The 17,539-nt window shown below is 42.8% G+C and overlaps 1 protein-coding gene across 5 annotated transcripts; it reads right to left on the bottom strand.

Moving 5' to 3' along the window:
- Positions 1-1,271: 1,271 nt before the first annotated feature.
- On the bottom strand, positions 1,272-13,203 carry LOC120867355 (nucleoside diphosphate kinase A 1). Of its 5 annotated transcripts, XM_040245746.1 has the most exons (6): positions 12,543-12,797; positions 10,797-10,906; positions 5,754-5,883; positions 3,342-3,443; positions 2,189-2,301; positions 1,272-1,579 (listed from the first exon to the last, which is right to left on the bottom strand). In XM_040245746.1, exons 3-6 carry the CDS (start codon positions 5,877-5,879, stop codon positions 1,462-1,464), a joined length of 459 nt encoding a protein of 152 aa, XP_040101680.1. In that variant the 5' UTR covers positions 5,880-5,883; positions 10,797-10,906; positions 12,543-12,797; the 3' UTR covers positions 1,272-1,461. The 5 variants fall into 5 exon arrangements, with proteins under 5 accessions (XP_040101680.1, XP_040101677.1, XP_040101678.1 ...); XM_040245743.1 differs by lacking the exon at positions 10,797-10,906 and having other exon boundaries at positions 12,543-13,203; XM_040245744.1 differs by lacking the exon at positions 10,797-10,906 and having other exon boundaries at positions 12,475-12,797.
- Positions 13,204-17,539: the final 4,336 nt, after the last annotated feature.

Genomic DNA, 17,539 nt, shown 5'->3' with positions numbered 1-17,539 from the left:
TAAATCTTGCTGAATTCTTTCTGTGCTGAGATATAAAGAACCTCAGCTTCATTAAGTCCTGAGATGAGGTATGCAGTTTCACAGCCTTCCTGTCTTACTACACACATATTCATTCCCCCAAAGTCCTGGTACTCTCTCTCACCGACCCCCCCACCCCACCATTCTTTGCATGAAATAGAAATACATCTAGTCCTCAGTTGCTCTAAAAGAAGGTGGCCCCCAATGGAATAAATCCTTTCACAATGTATACTGTTTGTATACTTAGATCAAATCATGTTGTACACTTTAAATATCTTATAATTTTGTCAACTATACCTCAGTAAAACTGATGGGTGGGCAGGGGGAGGGTGGAATCCAAGGAGGTATGGCACACAGAGGTGATGATAGTCGTAAAGCTCTAATCCTTGAGGTGGTCCAGGGACGCAGTCCCCTCCATCTAATCCAAGACAGATGTTACCACCCCTATATCCAGCTTCCAGCAAGTCGGGACGTAGGATTACCTCTTCTTTTGCAAAGGACAACCTTAAATTGACCATCTTCACTTTTTCACATCTCTTTGGCCAGAACTTGGTCCTGTGGTTCTATCTACCTGCAAGCTAATAAAATCAAGCTAATTAATATAACCATAGCTTCCCATAGTTACCATTTCCTCCCTCCTTCCCTCTCTCTTTCTTGTGGTGAGAACACAGATCTACCCAATCGAGCAAATTTGCAGTATACAGTACAGTATTGTTCATTGCAATCACAGTGATCAACATCAGATTTCCAGTTTGAACTTATAAATAAATAATTTCCACACAAATACATCTTGTCTCTGTTAAAGCAACCAAATCATATCCTAACAAATCGAAAGTGTTTACAAAATAACTCCTGCATCTTTTAAGGTCATCTCAGAAATCCAGGCCCATTATCCACATAGCTTTTCTGTTTTGGAGTAGTTACAACTTCTCACACTCGCCCAAACACTGAATCCCTGAGAGCTTCTCAAGAGCAAGAAAGATATTGATATCTTTTATTTCCAGGGAATCTTTGATGTATATAGTACAGTTTGGGCAGCCGAGCAGATCCCTGGCAGATAGCTGTTGACTGGCTCAGTGCCAAGAATGGATGGCACGCAGGGAAAAGAGGGACAGGCAAAGAATGTGTGTGGATGTGTGACCTCTCAGGCCAATATGAATAATTTATATTGTGTTTACACGCTATTAGATTAGCCAAGTACCTAAAAAAAGAATGCAAAGCAATACAACAAAACAAAAGTAAATCAATGACTCTTTCCTTGAGATGAAACATTTTAATCTGATGATAGCATATAACACTGTACATGGAGCACCCACAGCTCCACGAGTTTCCCTCCAAATGAAAAGCAAGTTCTCCGAAATAACCAGGTTTGCAATTGCCTGGTCCTTGCCTGCAGGAGGGAGGGAAACTAGCATGGGACGAGCATTGTGGTCTGCTTCCAAGTCACTCGTAGATCCAGTTCTGGGCGCAGCTCTTGTAATTTACCAGTTCCTCAGGGTGAAACCACAAGGCAATCTCCTTCTCTGCACTCTCCACGGAATCACTGCCATGGATGATGTTCCTGGATGGGGAAAGAGATGGCCAAAACCAGGATTAAACTGCCCAGAAGCTCCCCTCATTCCCATTGCCAGAAAGCCTACAGCCACAAGAGCAGGATAAAAAAACAAAGCTCCATGCACACTGAAGTGAAGTGAAGTGAAGTCGCTTAGTCGTGTCCGACTCTGTGCGACCCCGTGTACTGTAGCCTGCCAGGCTCCTCTGTCCATGGGATTTTCCAGGCAAGAATACTGGAGTGGGTTGCCATTTTATTATTCCTTGTCAAAAGAAAACACCTATAATTGCCATCAAAGTAAGGATAAAGAATTCCCTCCACACATCCAGCCCTCTGATGTTCAGCCCATGTGAACACTAATGCAAGCAGTGGGAACCTTCAGGAAGACTCTGGCCAGGTCCTACTCTCCCAATAGAGGCACAACCATAGTGATGATGATGACCAAAGGCAGAGGGCCTGCAAAGCCAAACTAAGAAAAGACAAATTAAGAAAGAGGGAAACAATAAACTCCGATTATAAATGGATCTGTATATAGCATCATGTCTACCCTGCAGAAAACCAAATTCTTCCTGTACCTAACTTGGATTTTAGAAAAGAGTAAAGTGCAACAACCCCTACCTGCCAACTTGGATGCAAAAGTCCCCACGGATGGTCCCAGGCTTGGAGTCCGCAGGGTTGGTCTCCCCAAGCATCACTCGACCAGTCTTCACAACATTCAGTCCCTCCCAGACCTCCAAGGACAAAAGAAGATATGGTTAAGGAAAAAAATCAATCTCAGCAGAAAATCTGAAAACTATTAATTCAAAAAGAAAATAAAAGGCTCTCATAAAATGGCATTCATTCATCGAACAAGTGTTTATGGGGCATCTAAGTGTCCAGCACCGGGAACACTGGTCTTCCTGCACTCCTCCTGCTTTTCTACTATCTATTCTTGACACAGCAGCCAGAGTGGACTTTTTAAAACACCAAGTGTTAAAAACTCCTACAGCCTCCCAGCAGGCATGAAGTACAGGGCCAAGACAGCCCCACACAATCTGGCCTCTGCCTCTGCCACTGAATAAATCTCACCCAACCTTCCCTTTCACCCACCAGATTTCATCTATTCCAAACGTCCTCCTATACTTCAAAAAGTTCCCCACCCCAGGTTCTTTGCACATGCTATTTTCTTGGTTGAGAATGCTCTTCACTGTATATTTGTGCATAGCCGGCTCCTTCTCATACACATCTCAGTTTAAAAATCATGTTTATTGACTACTCAATCTAATGTGGTCACTTCCTATTATGTCATCTTATTTCATTTCTGTGCATCACTAATCATTAGCTGCTATGTATGATTTTTGGTTTCTTTATTATCTGCCCGTCCTCCCTTTTCAGGATATACAGGCAAGGAAAGCTATGAAAACAGTTACCTATTTTTGTCTCATTCATGATTATATCCCCAAGTGTCTAAAAAAGAGCCTCGCACAAAGATGACAACCAATACATACTCAGAGAAGAATTACTACAATAAATAAGACACAATCTCTCTACCCTCCAGGAGCTTACAATCAGGCATATCTCTCCTGATATCTCCCAGATATGAGTCTTCAGCTCACCAAGCAAATGTATTTTGCCTTTGGTGAGTCAGAAAACTCATACCCTAATTGTCCAATGCCCCAGTCTCAGCATCTTTGCATCAATGAAGACCTGGCATTAACAGCAGGAATCACAATATTCACTCTTTGCTCCCAACTGAGCCATTTGTATCAACATCCCAAACATGTACACTCACCATGGCAACCACTGGCCCTGAGTGCATGTATTTCACCAGGCCAGCAAAGAATGGACGGTCCTTCAGGTCAATATAGTGCTCCTTGAGAAGGTCTTCAGAAGCCTAGCCCATAAGATAGAGAAAGAAATTTCATTCACAAACTATTTAAGAACAATTTAGTTATTTCCCACTCACCCATTCTGCTATTTAAAACGTGAGCTCTCAGCTCACTTGTTCTATTATAATCTAATTCACTCAACTTATCTAAAGGAAGTGACAGGGCCTATAAGTGCTCCAGCTTTTACCAATTTTCCCCTATTGTCCTTGATTGATCAGCATAAAATTACAGAACACTAGAACTGAATCCAGCCATGGTATTTTAGACAGGAAAACTAACAATACAATGAATTTCCATTCCCAAACAATCCTCAACTAAAATGTTAGAGGGAGGTGGTCTCAGCATTGGATGAAAAGCAAACTGAACCAGAGCATTTCTCATCACATTTAAAAAATAACAAAGGCCCAGTGCAGTGACCATGCAATTTCCACAGGTATTGCAAACCACCCAAAAGCGCATGCCATCTAACAATAAGTCATTTTACTAAAGAATAAATCTTTCACGTTGCAAGGCTAGTATCTGGGAACAAACCAGACTAGTTATAGAAAGCAAACCATCTGCTTAGCAATGCCAACTCGACTCACCTGTGTTTCCTCTTTGCTACCACTTACATGCTCCTTAAGGGTCTAATGAGATCCCTTAGTTTTCCCAGTTCTGTAGTACTGCTTCGTACAGAATGCTGCACACTTCAGTGACACACACAAACGTGGGGATTTGCTGCCAAAAAGCACATCCTGAACATGCTATCGTTCAGCCCCATTGATCGGCTCTTGCCAAAGTAAAATTACACAGCCACATCATCACCCCTTTAGTATTCATCCTGACCCATCCCTCAGTCCATATGGGAGACTTGCAGTGATTGTCTCCTGATGACCTTCCCTTACCAACATTCTTTTAATTCTATTAATTGGTGCTGGCTTTTTTTGTGTGTTGGTGGGGGGGGGGGGTGGGGGGACAGGTGGGAGGGAACTCAAGTTTTCCTTCACATCAGATTTAAATAACCCTGTAGGCTCATGGCAGCTATCCCCGCTCCCATTCTTCACCGAGTCCAAGCCCTTGATAGGAAACAGTCTAAAGGACAAAATGTATGCATTTACGGGTCAGAGAGCCCTGCGTGAAAATCCTAGCTACGTCACCGACCGGGTAACCACACGTTACTCAAACTCTCCAAGCCTCAGTTAGCTTCCTTATCGTTAACAACCATGGGAATAGAAATAAATACTTCTCTGGGTTGTCATGAGAGCTAGTGAGAAAACACATGTGCCCAACACATGGTAAATATCTGATCAATAATACTTTGATTTCACTTTACCTTCAGAACCTATTTCAATATACAAATTCTCTGGAAAGTACTGCTAGTCCAATACCTGGTTCTAATCATTCTATCATGCTATCCCTCAGCATTAACAGCAGTCTGCTCCCTTTTATTTTAACACACTTTTTCTAAAACATCACATGGGAACTATAGTGCAAATCAAACTGAATTTAAAATGCGCTAGATGGGGAATTTCCTGGCAGCCCAGTGACTAGAATTCAATGCTTTTACTGCCAGGGTTGAGGTTCGTTCCCTGGTCAGGGAACTAAGATCCCACAAGCCATGCAGCACAGCTAAAAAATAAAATGCACTGGGAAAGTCCAAAGTTGACTCTTTTTCTCTGATTCATTCACTAAAGTTGACTCTTAATAGGGAAAAAAAAGATGATACCCTAATGTATTTGCTTTGAGAATTTAAGTTATTTCCTAGGTCTGTTTGAAGAAGTGTTCTTCGCCAATCAATCCTTTGGAGTTTTTGAAATATTGCTTTGCAGGTATCTTGCAAGGGTGTCTGCTCTCTGTTTCAGGTGGGCCTCCCCAAGGGCACAGCCACAACTTTCCCCATATGCCCGGATAGCGCCTAATACATGCTAGACACTAGGCAGGTGGTGAACAATGATAAAAAGATTTCCTTGCTGAAAAACAATTTCAAATGGTGTGGGGGTGGGGGCAAAGGTGAGGGTCAGGGAGTCTCTAAAATGATCTGCTCAGGAAGCTCAAGATCAGCAGCTCAAACAGGTCCAGGGCTTTGAGTCAGAAATCACTGTGTTACAGTAATATGTGGAACTCTGCACTGCCAAGAGATAAGGGAGGCTACTTCTGAAAGTCCTGAATAACTCGCTTTATTGCAAGACTCGGTGGAGAGGCCACAGTTTCAGGACATTTATTCACTCTAAATGGAGAAATCTAAAATGATCTGAAGGGAGAAAGAGAGAGGCTGACCTACGGTGTTCCCCTATTTCTATGAAGTAATAGAAACAGCAAGAATGAAGTCCACTTACCCGCATGAATTTCATGGCAACAAGACGGAATCCCTTTTGTTCAAAACGCTTGATTATTTCTCCCATGAGGCCTCGCTGGACTCCATCGGGCTTGATGGCAATGAAGGTGCGCTCGCTGCTGGCCATGGTCCTGGGGATAGGCAGGTGGAGGGATGAAGCAACACTGAATATCCTGCCTACATCATTATCCTTCTCAAGCAGATTATCCCATAAAGCTGCTTTAAATCTGTGACATCAATTCCAGGACTCTCTAGTAAAAACCTAATTCCACCTCAGTCCTCCAGTCTATGAATTAATATCCCAGAGTGGAGAAGGGTCGAAAAGCCGGGGTTATAAGTGCTATTTCATTTGATTTAATAAGCTTCTGTTAAGTCATATCAACAGGATGTGACTGCCAGTTCACCCTCAATCTGGACCCAGGCGATCAGAGGCTCCTCACTCCCTCCCCTGTGCTTGGAATATACACTCTGTACACTGTTCCCATAGCAGGAGCCATTCAAGGATGCAGCTTTGAGAGAGATAAGGTGTTATTGAGACCATCTGCACAGAACATGTGACTGAACCCAGTTAAGGCCTCTATATAATTTAAGATTCTAGTGGGTGGGTACAGTGCAATCAGCCAAGATAAGTCTCATGGGTATGTTCCCTGTCTTATTAAAACTGCCACCTTCCAACCTAGAGCGGTCTGCCTCTTTGGTCTCTCCTTGCCCTCTACGTATACAGGGCCAATTGGTGAACTAACAATTGGGGAGCCAGCCAAGACACTGAAGAAATGGGCCTTGAGAAAGAAGCATCCCTAGAGGAACTCCAAGCTGAATATCTACCTCTATGTGGGGAAGGTGGCCTGTATGTCTGATGCTTGTGGAGCACTACAGGAGAACAGGGATGTCCCCAAAACCCTGGCTACTTTAACATGTTTGTTAGAGAAACTACACAGGCAACAAAGAAGAGAAATGAATGGCCACCACAGCGTGCAAGCCACTGGCCACAGACGCACCAGAGGCTGAAGCTTGAGTTAGCTGGAAGAAGAGCTGAAGTTAGAGAAGAACATGCAGGTATTCACTGCTCTGCCAGCTCTGGGGCTGGGAGACAAGGTAAAAGAGCAGGCTGATAAGTTGGAGACCTTAGCTTTTATGTAGCAAAGCTAGGAGAGCACAAGCTGCTGCAGATTAACGTCCAAGTGCTGTGACAAAGCCTGATTAGTGCACTGAGAGACAGAATCCTTGGGAAAGTGAGAAGCACAAAGGGGAGGATGTTGTAGTGATTGACAGTGAAACAGATGAAGCACTCGACGTTGTCCAACCCCTAATACAAAGAAAAATTTTAATCAGTAATTACCCTAGACTTGTGGTAATAGAGAAATACACCCCAAAACTTCTAAGAGAAAACTTGCATTCTGTCTCTTGAAATTGTAAATCTTACCATGTGTTTGAAATGTAAATATCACAGGAGATAATTAAAACATTGCCCACAGATGGAAGAAAAAGGGTGGGGAGGGGTGTGAAAACACAGTCTGCTATAGGACCACCCTCCCACAAAATCTAGTCTTCAGTGTCCATCAAAGACAAGTACAAAAAAAAACCTTTTTGGCCATGCTGTGAGGCTTGCGTGATCTTAGTTCTCCAACCAGAGACTGAACTCATGCCCCCTGCAGTGGAAGCATGGAGTCCTAACCACTGTGCTGCTGCTGCTAAGTCACTTCAATCGTGTCTGACTCTGTGCGACCCCACAGACGGCAGCCCACCAGGCTCCCCCGTCCCTGGGATTCTCCAAGCAAGAACACTGGAGTGGGTTGCCATTTCCTTCTCCAATGCATGAAAGTGAAAAGTGAAAGGGAAGTCGCTCAGTCATGTCCGACTCTGCGACCCCATGGACAGCAGCCTACCAGGCTCCTCCATCCATGGGATTTTCCAGGCAAGAGTACTGGAGTGGGGTGCCATCGCCTTCTCCGCCTAACCACTGTACCGCCAGGAAATTCCCAAATTTTTAAAGTCTTCTCTACAAATATTAGTAAAAGGCTTTAGCCATGTGAGTGGATACCTGATTCATGGCTAAAGTTTTGGACAGACAGCTATGGATTCTTTGTGTCTGTCTGTATTTCATATGTCTATGGATGTATGATATATATATAGGTGATATATATATTTTTTCTATCTCCAGAGAGTATTGTCAAAATCAATTTGTAAAAAAGCTCTATTTAGTTGGCCCAAAGAAAAATAAGCTTTGATATCAATAGTGTACTTATGAAAGCTGAAACAACTTTCATGTGCTCAAAGGACAAAGTTTTGTTGGACTACTGGTCTGTTCCTTACAGGATTGTGAGAGGCTTTTCTTTCCCTTTTGAGTATCTTGCCTAGAAAAAGATTCTGTGTTTTATCAAAATTTCTTGTGCTTCATGTTATCTTTCTCAGGTCTTTGATTCACGAACATTTTTTTTGTATTTGCCTTTGATGGAAGCTGAGGACTAGATTTTGTGTGAGGGGGGTCGTCTAGCAGACTGTTTCCACACCCCTCCCCACCCTCTTTCTTCAATCTGTGGGCAATGTTTTAGTTATCTCCTGTGATATTTACATTTCAAACATGTGGTAAGATTTACAATTTCAAGAAAGAAAGAATGAAAGTTTTCTCTTAGGAGTTTTGGGGTTTATTTCTCTATGAGTCTTCTCTATTAAAAGGGCTACGTTTGGGTTTTTTTTTTTTTATCAACTATGTAACTTTCTGTATTTGCCTTTGGAGTCTTTGTAACTTAAGTTAAATAGAAAACTATTAATTCACAGTGACCTAAGATCCTAGTTAATCGTGTTTTAAAACCTTTTGGTATTTTTGATAAGCTCTCCAAAAATTTATTCCTAAATAAAGGTTTGTTGACCTAGAACTAACTCTGGGATTTTCCAGAGAACTTCTAGAACAATTCAAAAGATATATTCTCTTTCCTTATAAAAGAGAGATATTAAACTAATTAGCCTATTTAATATATTAAATTATATGGGAAGCATTATCAAATAAGAAGTGACCTTAAACTTTCTTTGGGGTGTATCTGTATGAAATGTCTAAAAATCTGCTATGTCTTGGTATAATGTTATCAACTATAATTTTTAAATGTGTATCCAAAAAAAAATCACATTTCCTTATCAATTGAATTATGAAATCTCATAAGATCTTTAGCTATAGCCATTTAAAAGTTTTTTTTTGTCATTTACAGTCATTGTTTTACTCTAATGATTTGCAAAACTGTTCCTGCAAAAGTGTTTCATCTTGGACTTCCCCGGTGGTCCAATGGTGAGGAATCCGCCTGCCAGTGTAGGGCACACAGGTTCGATCCCTGGTCCAGGATTCCATATGTCACAGGCAACTAGGCCTGCGCACCACAACTATTGATCCCACGAGTCACAAGTACTGAGCCCAGGTACCGCAACTACAGAGCCTGCATACCCTAAGGCCTATGCTCCAAAGAGAAGTCACTGCAACGCAAACCTCAAGCACCACAACTAGAATAGCCTCTGCTCACTGCAACTAGAGAAAGCCTGCACACAGAAATGAATTATTTTTTAAATGTACTTCAACTTCAAGGAGATTTATGGAAAACTTTTTACAAGCATAAGTTACTGATAACTAAGATCAATTTGCCTTCATGTGAGAGGGGCAGTAATGGACGTTTCAAGGACTTACCCATGGCTACCTGCACAACCCCACATGCCAAAGGGTGACAGCCCAAGACTTGTCCCTGTTTCCTTTCCCCACTTCAATAAAACAGGTCCATTACATCAATGATATGATAATGTTAACATGTGATGACTTGCCCCTGCTATGGGACACCCTTCAGGCTTTGTTGGAACATCCATGAGGGAGAAGGTGGGCAGTGCATTCACAGAAAATTCAAGGCCCAGACACCTTGGTAAAGTTTTGGGCAGTCCTTTGGTCAGATAAATTGTCCCAGAAGTTGTCACTGTTAAGGTACAAGCTTATCCAACCCCTAAGAATATGAAACAGGTACAAGGCTTTGTAGGAATTTGGGGGTTTTGGAGGACTTTTATTCCCCACCTGGCACAGTGCCTCCATCCCTTACATCACCTGGTAAAGACAAGGCATACGTGGGACTGGGGATTATAGCAGCAGTCTTATTAGAGCAGCAGATTATTTTGCCTTTGAGATGGCAAAAAATACTAGTGAAGCAAATTAAAGCTCTGGGCACTTCCCAAGCTGGGCTACCATTTGAGTTAGATGTACCTATAATTCCGGAAGGTCTGAGTTGGGCACTGGGGCAGAGAAGGAGAGTACCCCTAGGATTTTGGTTCCAGCTCTGGAAGAGGGCAGAAACCCAATACACCCCACAAAGCAACAGCTTCTAGCACTGTACACAATGCTCCTCTGGGCAGAGTTTCTCACAAAGAAACAGCACATCATGGAAAGAACTTCCCTTCCTTTGAAAGGGTTGTTAAGTTCCATCTACCCACCTCTGAGTGAACTCCAGGATTTGGACAGGGAGGCCTCTGATGGACAGGGAGGCCTGGCATGCTGTGATTCATGGGGTTGCAAAGAGTCGGACACGACTGAGCGACTGAACCGAACTGAACCCACCTCTGCCATGGCTCAAACCCTCACAATGACTAAATGACCTGTCCATTTGTAGCAAATGAGCACCCTACCACCAGTCCACTGTCTCTAGAAATGTGGGTGCTCCTAGGCCCTATCCCTGGAGGAGGAAATGGCAACCCACTTCAGTATTCTTGCCTGGAGAATCCCATGGACAGAGCCACCATCTTGGTTCCCTCCACTGGCCTGGAGGACATTAAAACATACAGACAGACCCTTACTCAGCTCATCCAGCAAGTCTTAAATGACGTGTGCAAAGCCCATCTTAACTGAATACTAAAATAATCTTTAATGAGAAAAGCTGTCCTCTAAAACAGAATAGCCTTGGACATTATTACTGCCTCTTAAGGGGACTTAGTAAATCAATGGTTCAAATTATGGGGCTCTTGATGGAGAAAACTGTTATTTATTTTGAGAATCATCTAAATCTGTCTTTTCTCTTGCATGTGCCTTTATATTGTTGCTATGGCATCTGCCTCCACTGCAGTCAGATAGCTGCCAAACAAGCCACCTCCATGTGGCAGAACCACTTGCTGACTTCTCAGGGCACACTTCTGACCCTGCAGAAGGAGAGGGGGTGAGATTGTAAGGGCTGGTCACAAGGGATGGAGTATTGGAGGAGGTTTTGACCATCAGTTGACACTCCAGCTGATCCCAGCAATTGCAAGCTCCTCACCCCTGCCCCTGTCCTTGGGATTTACACTCTGCCTACTGTCCTCACATTAGGGGCTGATCCAAGGACAGTAGCCTTGAGAGAGTAAGGGGTTGCTGAGACCATCTGAACTGAACCACGTGACTATACCTAGTTAAGGCCTCTATATATAATTTTAAAATCCTGGTGGACAAGAGCAGAGATCTACTCATCTTGCAACCACCCAAGATAGGCCTCAAACTCTGTTGCTCATTACACCTGCCACATAGCAATCTGAGTGGCTGGCCTTTCTTTTGCCTTCCTTTCCTTCTGTGTACAGGAGCCAGTTTTCAAACTAACACAGTATTGTGTACCCAATACTGTGGCAGAACTCAGGCAGGAGATTTTTAAAAAGACACTATCTTTCTTAACTATCCAGATGAGGGAAACCACAGTGATAATGTAAAGGGCAGTCTGACATGTGGTTTGACCTACTGCCACAGTCATGGTTTTAGACCTAGAAGGGGTATTAGAGATTCCTTCATAACAATCTCCTTTTACAAATGAAACAGATTCAGAGCACCAGAATGAGGACCAAAATCCAGATCACCCAACCCTATGCAACTTATGCTATGTCATGAGACATAAAGCATATTCTGACCAATAAATGGTGGATTGTGGGAACACTAAAACCATGAGTAATATCTGACATGGGACATCACGCTGGAAGGAAGCCTAGAGAGAACCGATTCTAGACTTTTCCTTTTACAGAGAAGACTGGGCTCAGAAACTGATCCTTCTCCACAAGATGAGAAAGGAGTCCTCTTATCTTGAAAGACAATCCCTCTGGCAGTTTCTGGCTCTCTCTTCCTGTACTTTAGTTACCTCTTATTACAGCACTGTAACAATATATTTGAATTTTCTGTTTATCTGTCTTTCCACTGGCCTGCTGCATCTATACAGGGATGGTTTACTGCTGGGTCTGTCCTGCTACCTAGCCACAGGGCCTAGCACTCAATAAGAGCAGAGAAAATCTCTTAAATGATAATCACCCTGCACCTCCAAGAAAAAAAGACAAAGCCCCCAAACTGGTGGAGAACTCCTAGTGGAAGCTTAAGATAAGCACTGATTCCCCAGGAGAAAATGGGACTAAAGCGCCACAAACAGTCCCTAAGGACATACACCGACACACACAGCTGTCATTCATTCTGTGTGTACGTGAAGGTGCCTGCTCGGTCGTGTCCCACTCTTTGCGACCCTGTGGATTTTAATCCGCCAGGCTCCCTTATCCATGGGATTTGCCAGACAAGAGTACTAGAGTGAGTCATTTATTGCTGCCCAGAAACAAGACACAACCGCTACAGTCGCGGAAAGGCAGCCACCGGCAAAGATAAGTCCACGTGGCGTTGGACCTGAGCTGACAGGTTTGCACCAGTAGTCGGGCGCTTCCCTCCGATCCGATCCCCTGGCCAGCTCTCCAAGCAGAACAAGTCCCACCTCTTCACCTCCTCCTTCCCAGACTCCACTCGTTCCCCTTTCCTCTCAGGAGCCTGAACTCTTCTTACCAACCCTCCTGCTACCTGGGCTTCAACACCGTCTACGGCCGCCAGCACCGGAAACGCGCCCCGGCTCCTCCAGGTTCCTGGCACCCCCCGCGCGGAACGCTTCTGCCTAGATCGGCTGCAGGAGGGCCCGTTTTGCTGAGCACCGCTCGCCTACGCTTCCTCCTGACAGTCCGGCGTCATTCTAGGGAGCCGCTGCTAGTCTTGTTTCTCCCTGCACTTCCGGCAAGCCACCTTCCGCCATTTTAAAAGTTTTATTTTTTTCGTTAAGATTCTTTGATTCACTTTCTTTTTTCTCGACCAAATTGGCTCCCGAGAGGTGGCGCTCACGCGAAGTCTGAAGAGCTTCTGACCTAGAAGTAGACCGTAGCCCTGTTTTTACATTTACTCGTTCTTTCCAGCCTGCCAAGCACATTTACTTATCCAAGTACCGTCTGTGTACCAGGCGCTGTTTCAGGGTCTGGGGTATGGCAATAAGTTTTCTTGAAGCTGACGATGGGATTGAGAATGGGGATAAACAATAAACAAATGAGCAAATTCGTATGCAATATATTATGTAAATGCTGTTTTTAAAAGCAGGATTGAGGGGAAGGTTGAGAAGTGAATCCGCCTGCCAGTGCAGGGGACAATGGTTTGATTCCTGGTTCAGGAAGATTTCCCCATGCCAGGAGCAACTAAGACCGGGTGAGCCACAACCGTTGAGCCCGCCCACTGCAACTACTGAAGTCCATCCACACAGCTAGAGGCCACTGTTCCACAAGAAGAGAAGCCACCATAATGAGAAGCCAGGGCACCACAACTAGAGAGTAGTTCCTTTTGATGCAACCGCAGAAAACCCAAGCAAAGCAACAAAGACCCAGCACAGCCAGAAATTAATTTTTTTTTTTAAGTAGCATGGAAGAGGTCAGATTTCTAAAACACATGCATACAAGCACACACATACACAGAACATCCTAGGAAGATCTGGTAGAACATTTAAATCCGAAAGACACAGAGGAATAAAAGTTTCCCAGTAGAAGGCCTTTATTTAAAAACAGAATTCTGAAGATATTTTTATCAAGCCAGCTTTATAATTTAACTTCATGTTGGTTATCCGTTTTCAATAGTGTGTACATGACCTTCAGAAGTCTCTAACTTTCCCGTCCCCCTGGCATTCATAAATTTGTTTTCTAAATCTGTGCATCTCTTTCTGTTTGTAAGTAAGTTCAACTGTATCATTTATTTTTAGATTCCAAATATAAGGGATGTTATACAATGTTTCTCCTCTGTCTGATTTACTTCACTCAGTATGACAATCTCTAGGTACATCTATGTTGCTGCAAATGGCATTATTTCACTTTTAATGGCTGAGTCATATTCTATTGCATATACATACCGCATGTTCTTGGGGCTTCCTGGGTGGCCTGAATGGTAAAGAACCCGCATACCAGTGCAGGAGACGTAAGAGATACAGGTTCCATCCCTAGGTCAGGAAGATTCCCTGGAGAAGGAAATGGCAACTCACTCCAGTATTCTCACCTGGAGAATCTCATGGACAGAGGAGCCTATGGGCTACAGTCCAGGGGTCACAAAGAGTCAGACACGACTGAAACAACTTAGCATGCAGTCATGCACAAAATCCATTTTCTATCGACGGACGTTTAGGTTGCTTCCCTGTCTCAGCTACCGTAAGCTGTGTTGCAATGAACATTGGGGTGCATGTATCTTTTCAGATCATCTTTTTCTCTGGATATATGCCCAGGAATGGGGTTACAGGATCACATGGTAGGTCTGTTTTTAGTTTTTTAAGGAACCTCTATACTGTTCTCCATAGTTGCTGTACCAATTTACATCCCCACCAACAATGTAGGAGGGTTCCCTTCTCTCCACACCCTCTCCAGCATTTGTTGTTTGCGGATTTTTTTGGTAACAGCCATTCTGACCAGTGTGCGGTGATATCTTATTGTAGTTTTGACTTGCATTTCTCTAATAACTAGTGAGGTTGAATATCTTAGTGACGTTTAACACTTTTTCGAACATCTGTTCAAAATGAACATCTATTGGCCATCTGTATTTCCTCTTTGGAGAATTGTCTATTCAGGTCCTCTGCCCATTTTTCCAGTGGGTTTTTTGGTTTGATGCTGTTAAGCATCATAAGATATTTCTAAGGTTTGGAGACTAATCTCTTACCGGTCACATCATTTGCAGATAGTTTCTCCCAGTCTATGGGTTGTCCTTTCGTTTTGTTTCCTTTGCTGTGCAAAAGTTTTTGGATTTAAGTAGATTCCATTTGTTTATTTTTGTTTTTATTTCCATTATTCTGGGAGATGGATTGAAAAAGATGTTGCTGTGATTTATGTAGAGAGTGTTCTGCCTGTTTTTCTCTAGGAGTTTTATAGTTTCTGGTCTCACATATAGATCTTTAATCCATTTTGAGTTTGTTTTTGTGTATGGAGTTAAAGAATGATCTAATTTCATTTTTTTATGTGTGGCTTCCAGTTTTCCCAGCACCATTTGTTGAAGAGATTGTCTTTCCAACATTGTGCAGTCTTGCCTCCTTTGTCATAGGTTAGTTGACCTTAGGTGCATGGGCTTATTTATGGGTTTTCTATCCTATTCCATGGATCTATATTTCTATTTTTGTGTCAGTACTATACTGTTTTGATAACTGTAGTATAGATATGACTGTAGTATATATAGTATATATATACTGAAGTATAGTATAGTCTGAAGTCAGGGAGCCTGATTCTCCAGCTCCATTTTTCTTTTTCAAGATTTCTTTGGTTATTTGGGGTCTTTCCTGTCTCCATACAAATCTTCAGATTTTTTTTTTTTTGGTTCCAGTTCTGTGAAAAATACCATTGGTAATCTGATAGGGATTGCACTGAATTTCTAACACAAATTCAGGGTAGTATCTGCCTGAAATGCAGGAGACCCGGATTCAATCCCTGGATCTGGAAGATTCCCGGGAGAAGAGAAGGGCCACCCACTCTAGTATTCTTGCCTGGAGAATTCCATGGACAGAGGAGCCTGGCGGGCTATAGTCCATGGGATTGCAAAGAGCCAGACATGACCGAGTGACTAACACTTTCACTTTCACTTTAGATAGTATAGTCATTTTGACAATATTGATTCTTCCAATCCACAAATATGGTATATCTTTGCATCAGTTTATGTCTTCTTTGATTTCTTTCATCAACAGCTTATAGTTTTTGGAGTACAGGTCTTTTGTCATCTTGAGTTGGCTTATTCCAGATATTTTATTTTATTTTAGTTTTTGATGTGATGGTAAATTGAATTGCTTCTTAAATTTCTCTTTGCGGACTTTCATTTTTAATGTATAGAAATGCAACAAATTTTTGTGTATTAATTTTGTATCACAGAATGACCATCTCTTATTTGTGTCCCCAGTTGAGCGTATAATTAATTAATTAATAAGTGGCTTTCCCTGTAGGTACAGCTGCATGAGGTGAGGCCTTGCATTTACCACTGCAGCAAGTTTCTCAGTCACCTGAGAAAATCGTTGTGGGCCACGAGGAAAGAGTCCCTTCTTCAGAGCTCAGAAGCTCTCATAAAGTTTCAGGTTTGTTTGTTTGTTTTCAGTAACTCTATCAAGGTACCCAGTTCAAGGAAAAATTACAAGCCAGTCTTTCCCATAGTAACTCAGTCCCACCTTACTCAGTATTTAACTGAGCAAAATCTCTCCAGTCCTTAAGCTGAGGATAACCACTCAGTATCTAACTGAGTTTTCCTAGTGTCTTTTACATTGAGGATAACCCACTCAATGGGTTGTTGTTCAAAGTTGTTAAGTTGTGTCTTGACTGTTTGTGACCCTATGAACCACAACACACCAGTCCTCCCTGTCTCTCACCATCTCCCAGAGTTCGCCCACGTTCATGTCCATTGAATCCAGCCATCTCATCCTCTGCCGCCTTCTTCTCCTTTGCCTTCAGTCTTTCCCAGCATCAGGGTCTTTTCCAACGAGTCGGCTGTTCTCATCAGGTGGCCAAAGTATTGGAGTTTCAGTTTCAGCATCAGTCCTTCCAATGAGTATTCAGGGGAGATTTCCCCTAGGAGTGACTGGTTTGATCTCCTTGCTGTCCTAGGGACTCTCAAGAATCTTCTCTAGTCTTTACTCGATGCATTAACTGAGCAAAATCTTCCCAACCTTTGAACTGAGGATAACCCAAGTACTTCTTGAAATTAAGTTTCAAGAATAGCCTATTCCCCTATCAAAATTTAGTATTATCATCCAATGACAGGAGATCCTAGAACCAGGAAAGACTCACCCAAATTCATCTGGACTCCCTGCAGAAGCAGATGGGCATAAGAGGTCTCTGCTGGTACCAAGGTTCCACATACTTGTAGAATTCAGGCAAAGAAGAGGAATCTGCTCTGGTCTCTTTGTGGTCACCATAACTGTAAACAACAAAACAAAGAAAAAAATCCACAACCTAAAGTTGAGAGCTACATTTTATTTGGTGGGGATTTGTAGGACTCTAAGCCCAGGAGGCAGCATCTCAAGTAACTCTAAGAGAATTGCTCCAAAGAAGTACGGAGAGTGTCAGTTTATATAGAAGTTTTGCAACAAAGGGCAAGTCGTCTGAACATCAAAAAACATCAAAAGATTTGTAAATTAAGACGACCATATGTCCCTAGTTAAGGCATTTAGCTCTTTTGTATGTGTGGGACGATACAAGAGTCTGGGTTCACTGAAATCATTACTTTGATATGCACTTCAACTATCTGGGGCCAGTATCTTGTGTTTTCACATACCGAGTTTTCTCAGGGCTCACCAGCTCACAATTGAGGGCTGCAACCGCCGATGACTATGACATCCTTGTTTACTGATATGGCAGGTAGAGTTTCTCAAAACTCTACCTAAACCTCCACCTAAACCTCCCACCTTAAATGAAAATTCACTCCAAATGGAGCATAAATTTGTAAGTGTAAAAATATGTGAACCAAAAAAAAAAAAGCGGAGGGGAAATGTTGCCTGCCATTTCAGTAAACAAAGACTG

This window comes from Oryx dammah, unplaced genomic scaffold, assembly GCF_014754425.2.
Source record: "Oryx dammah isolate SB20612 unplaced genomic scaffold, SCBI_Odam_1.1 HiC_scaffold_8, whole genome shotgun sequence".
Taxonomy (NCBI): domain Eukaryota; kingdom Metazoa; phylum Chordata; class Mammalia; order Artiodactyla; family Bovidae; genus Oryx; species Oryx dammah.
The sequence above is the reverse complement of the archived record's forward strand: the minus strand, read 5'-3'. Positions and strand labels throughout refer to the sequence as shown.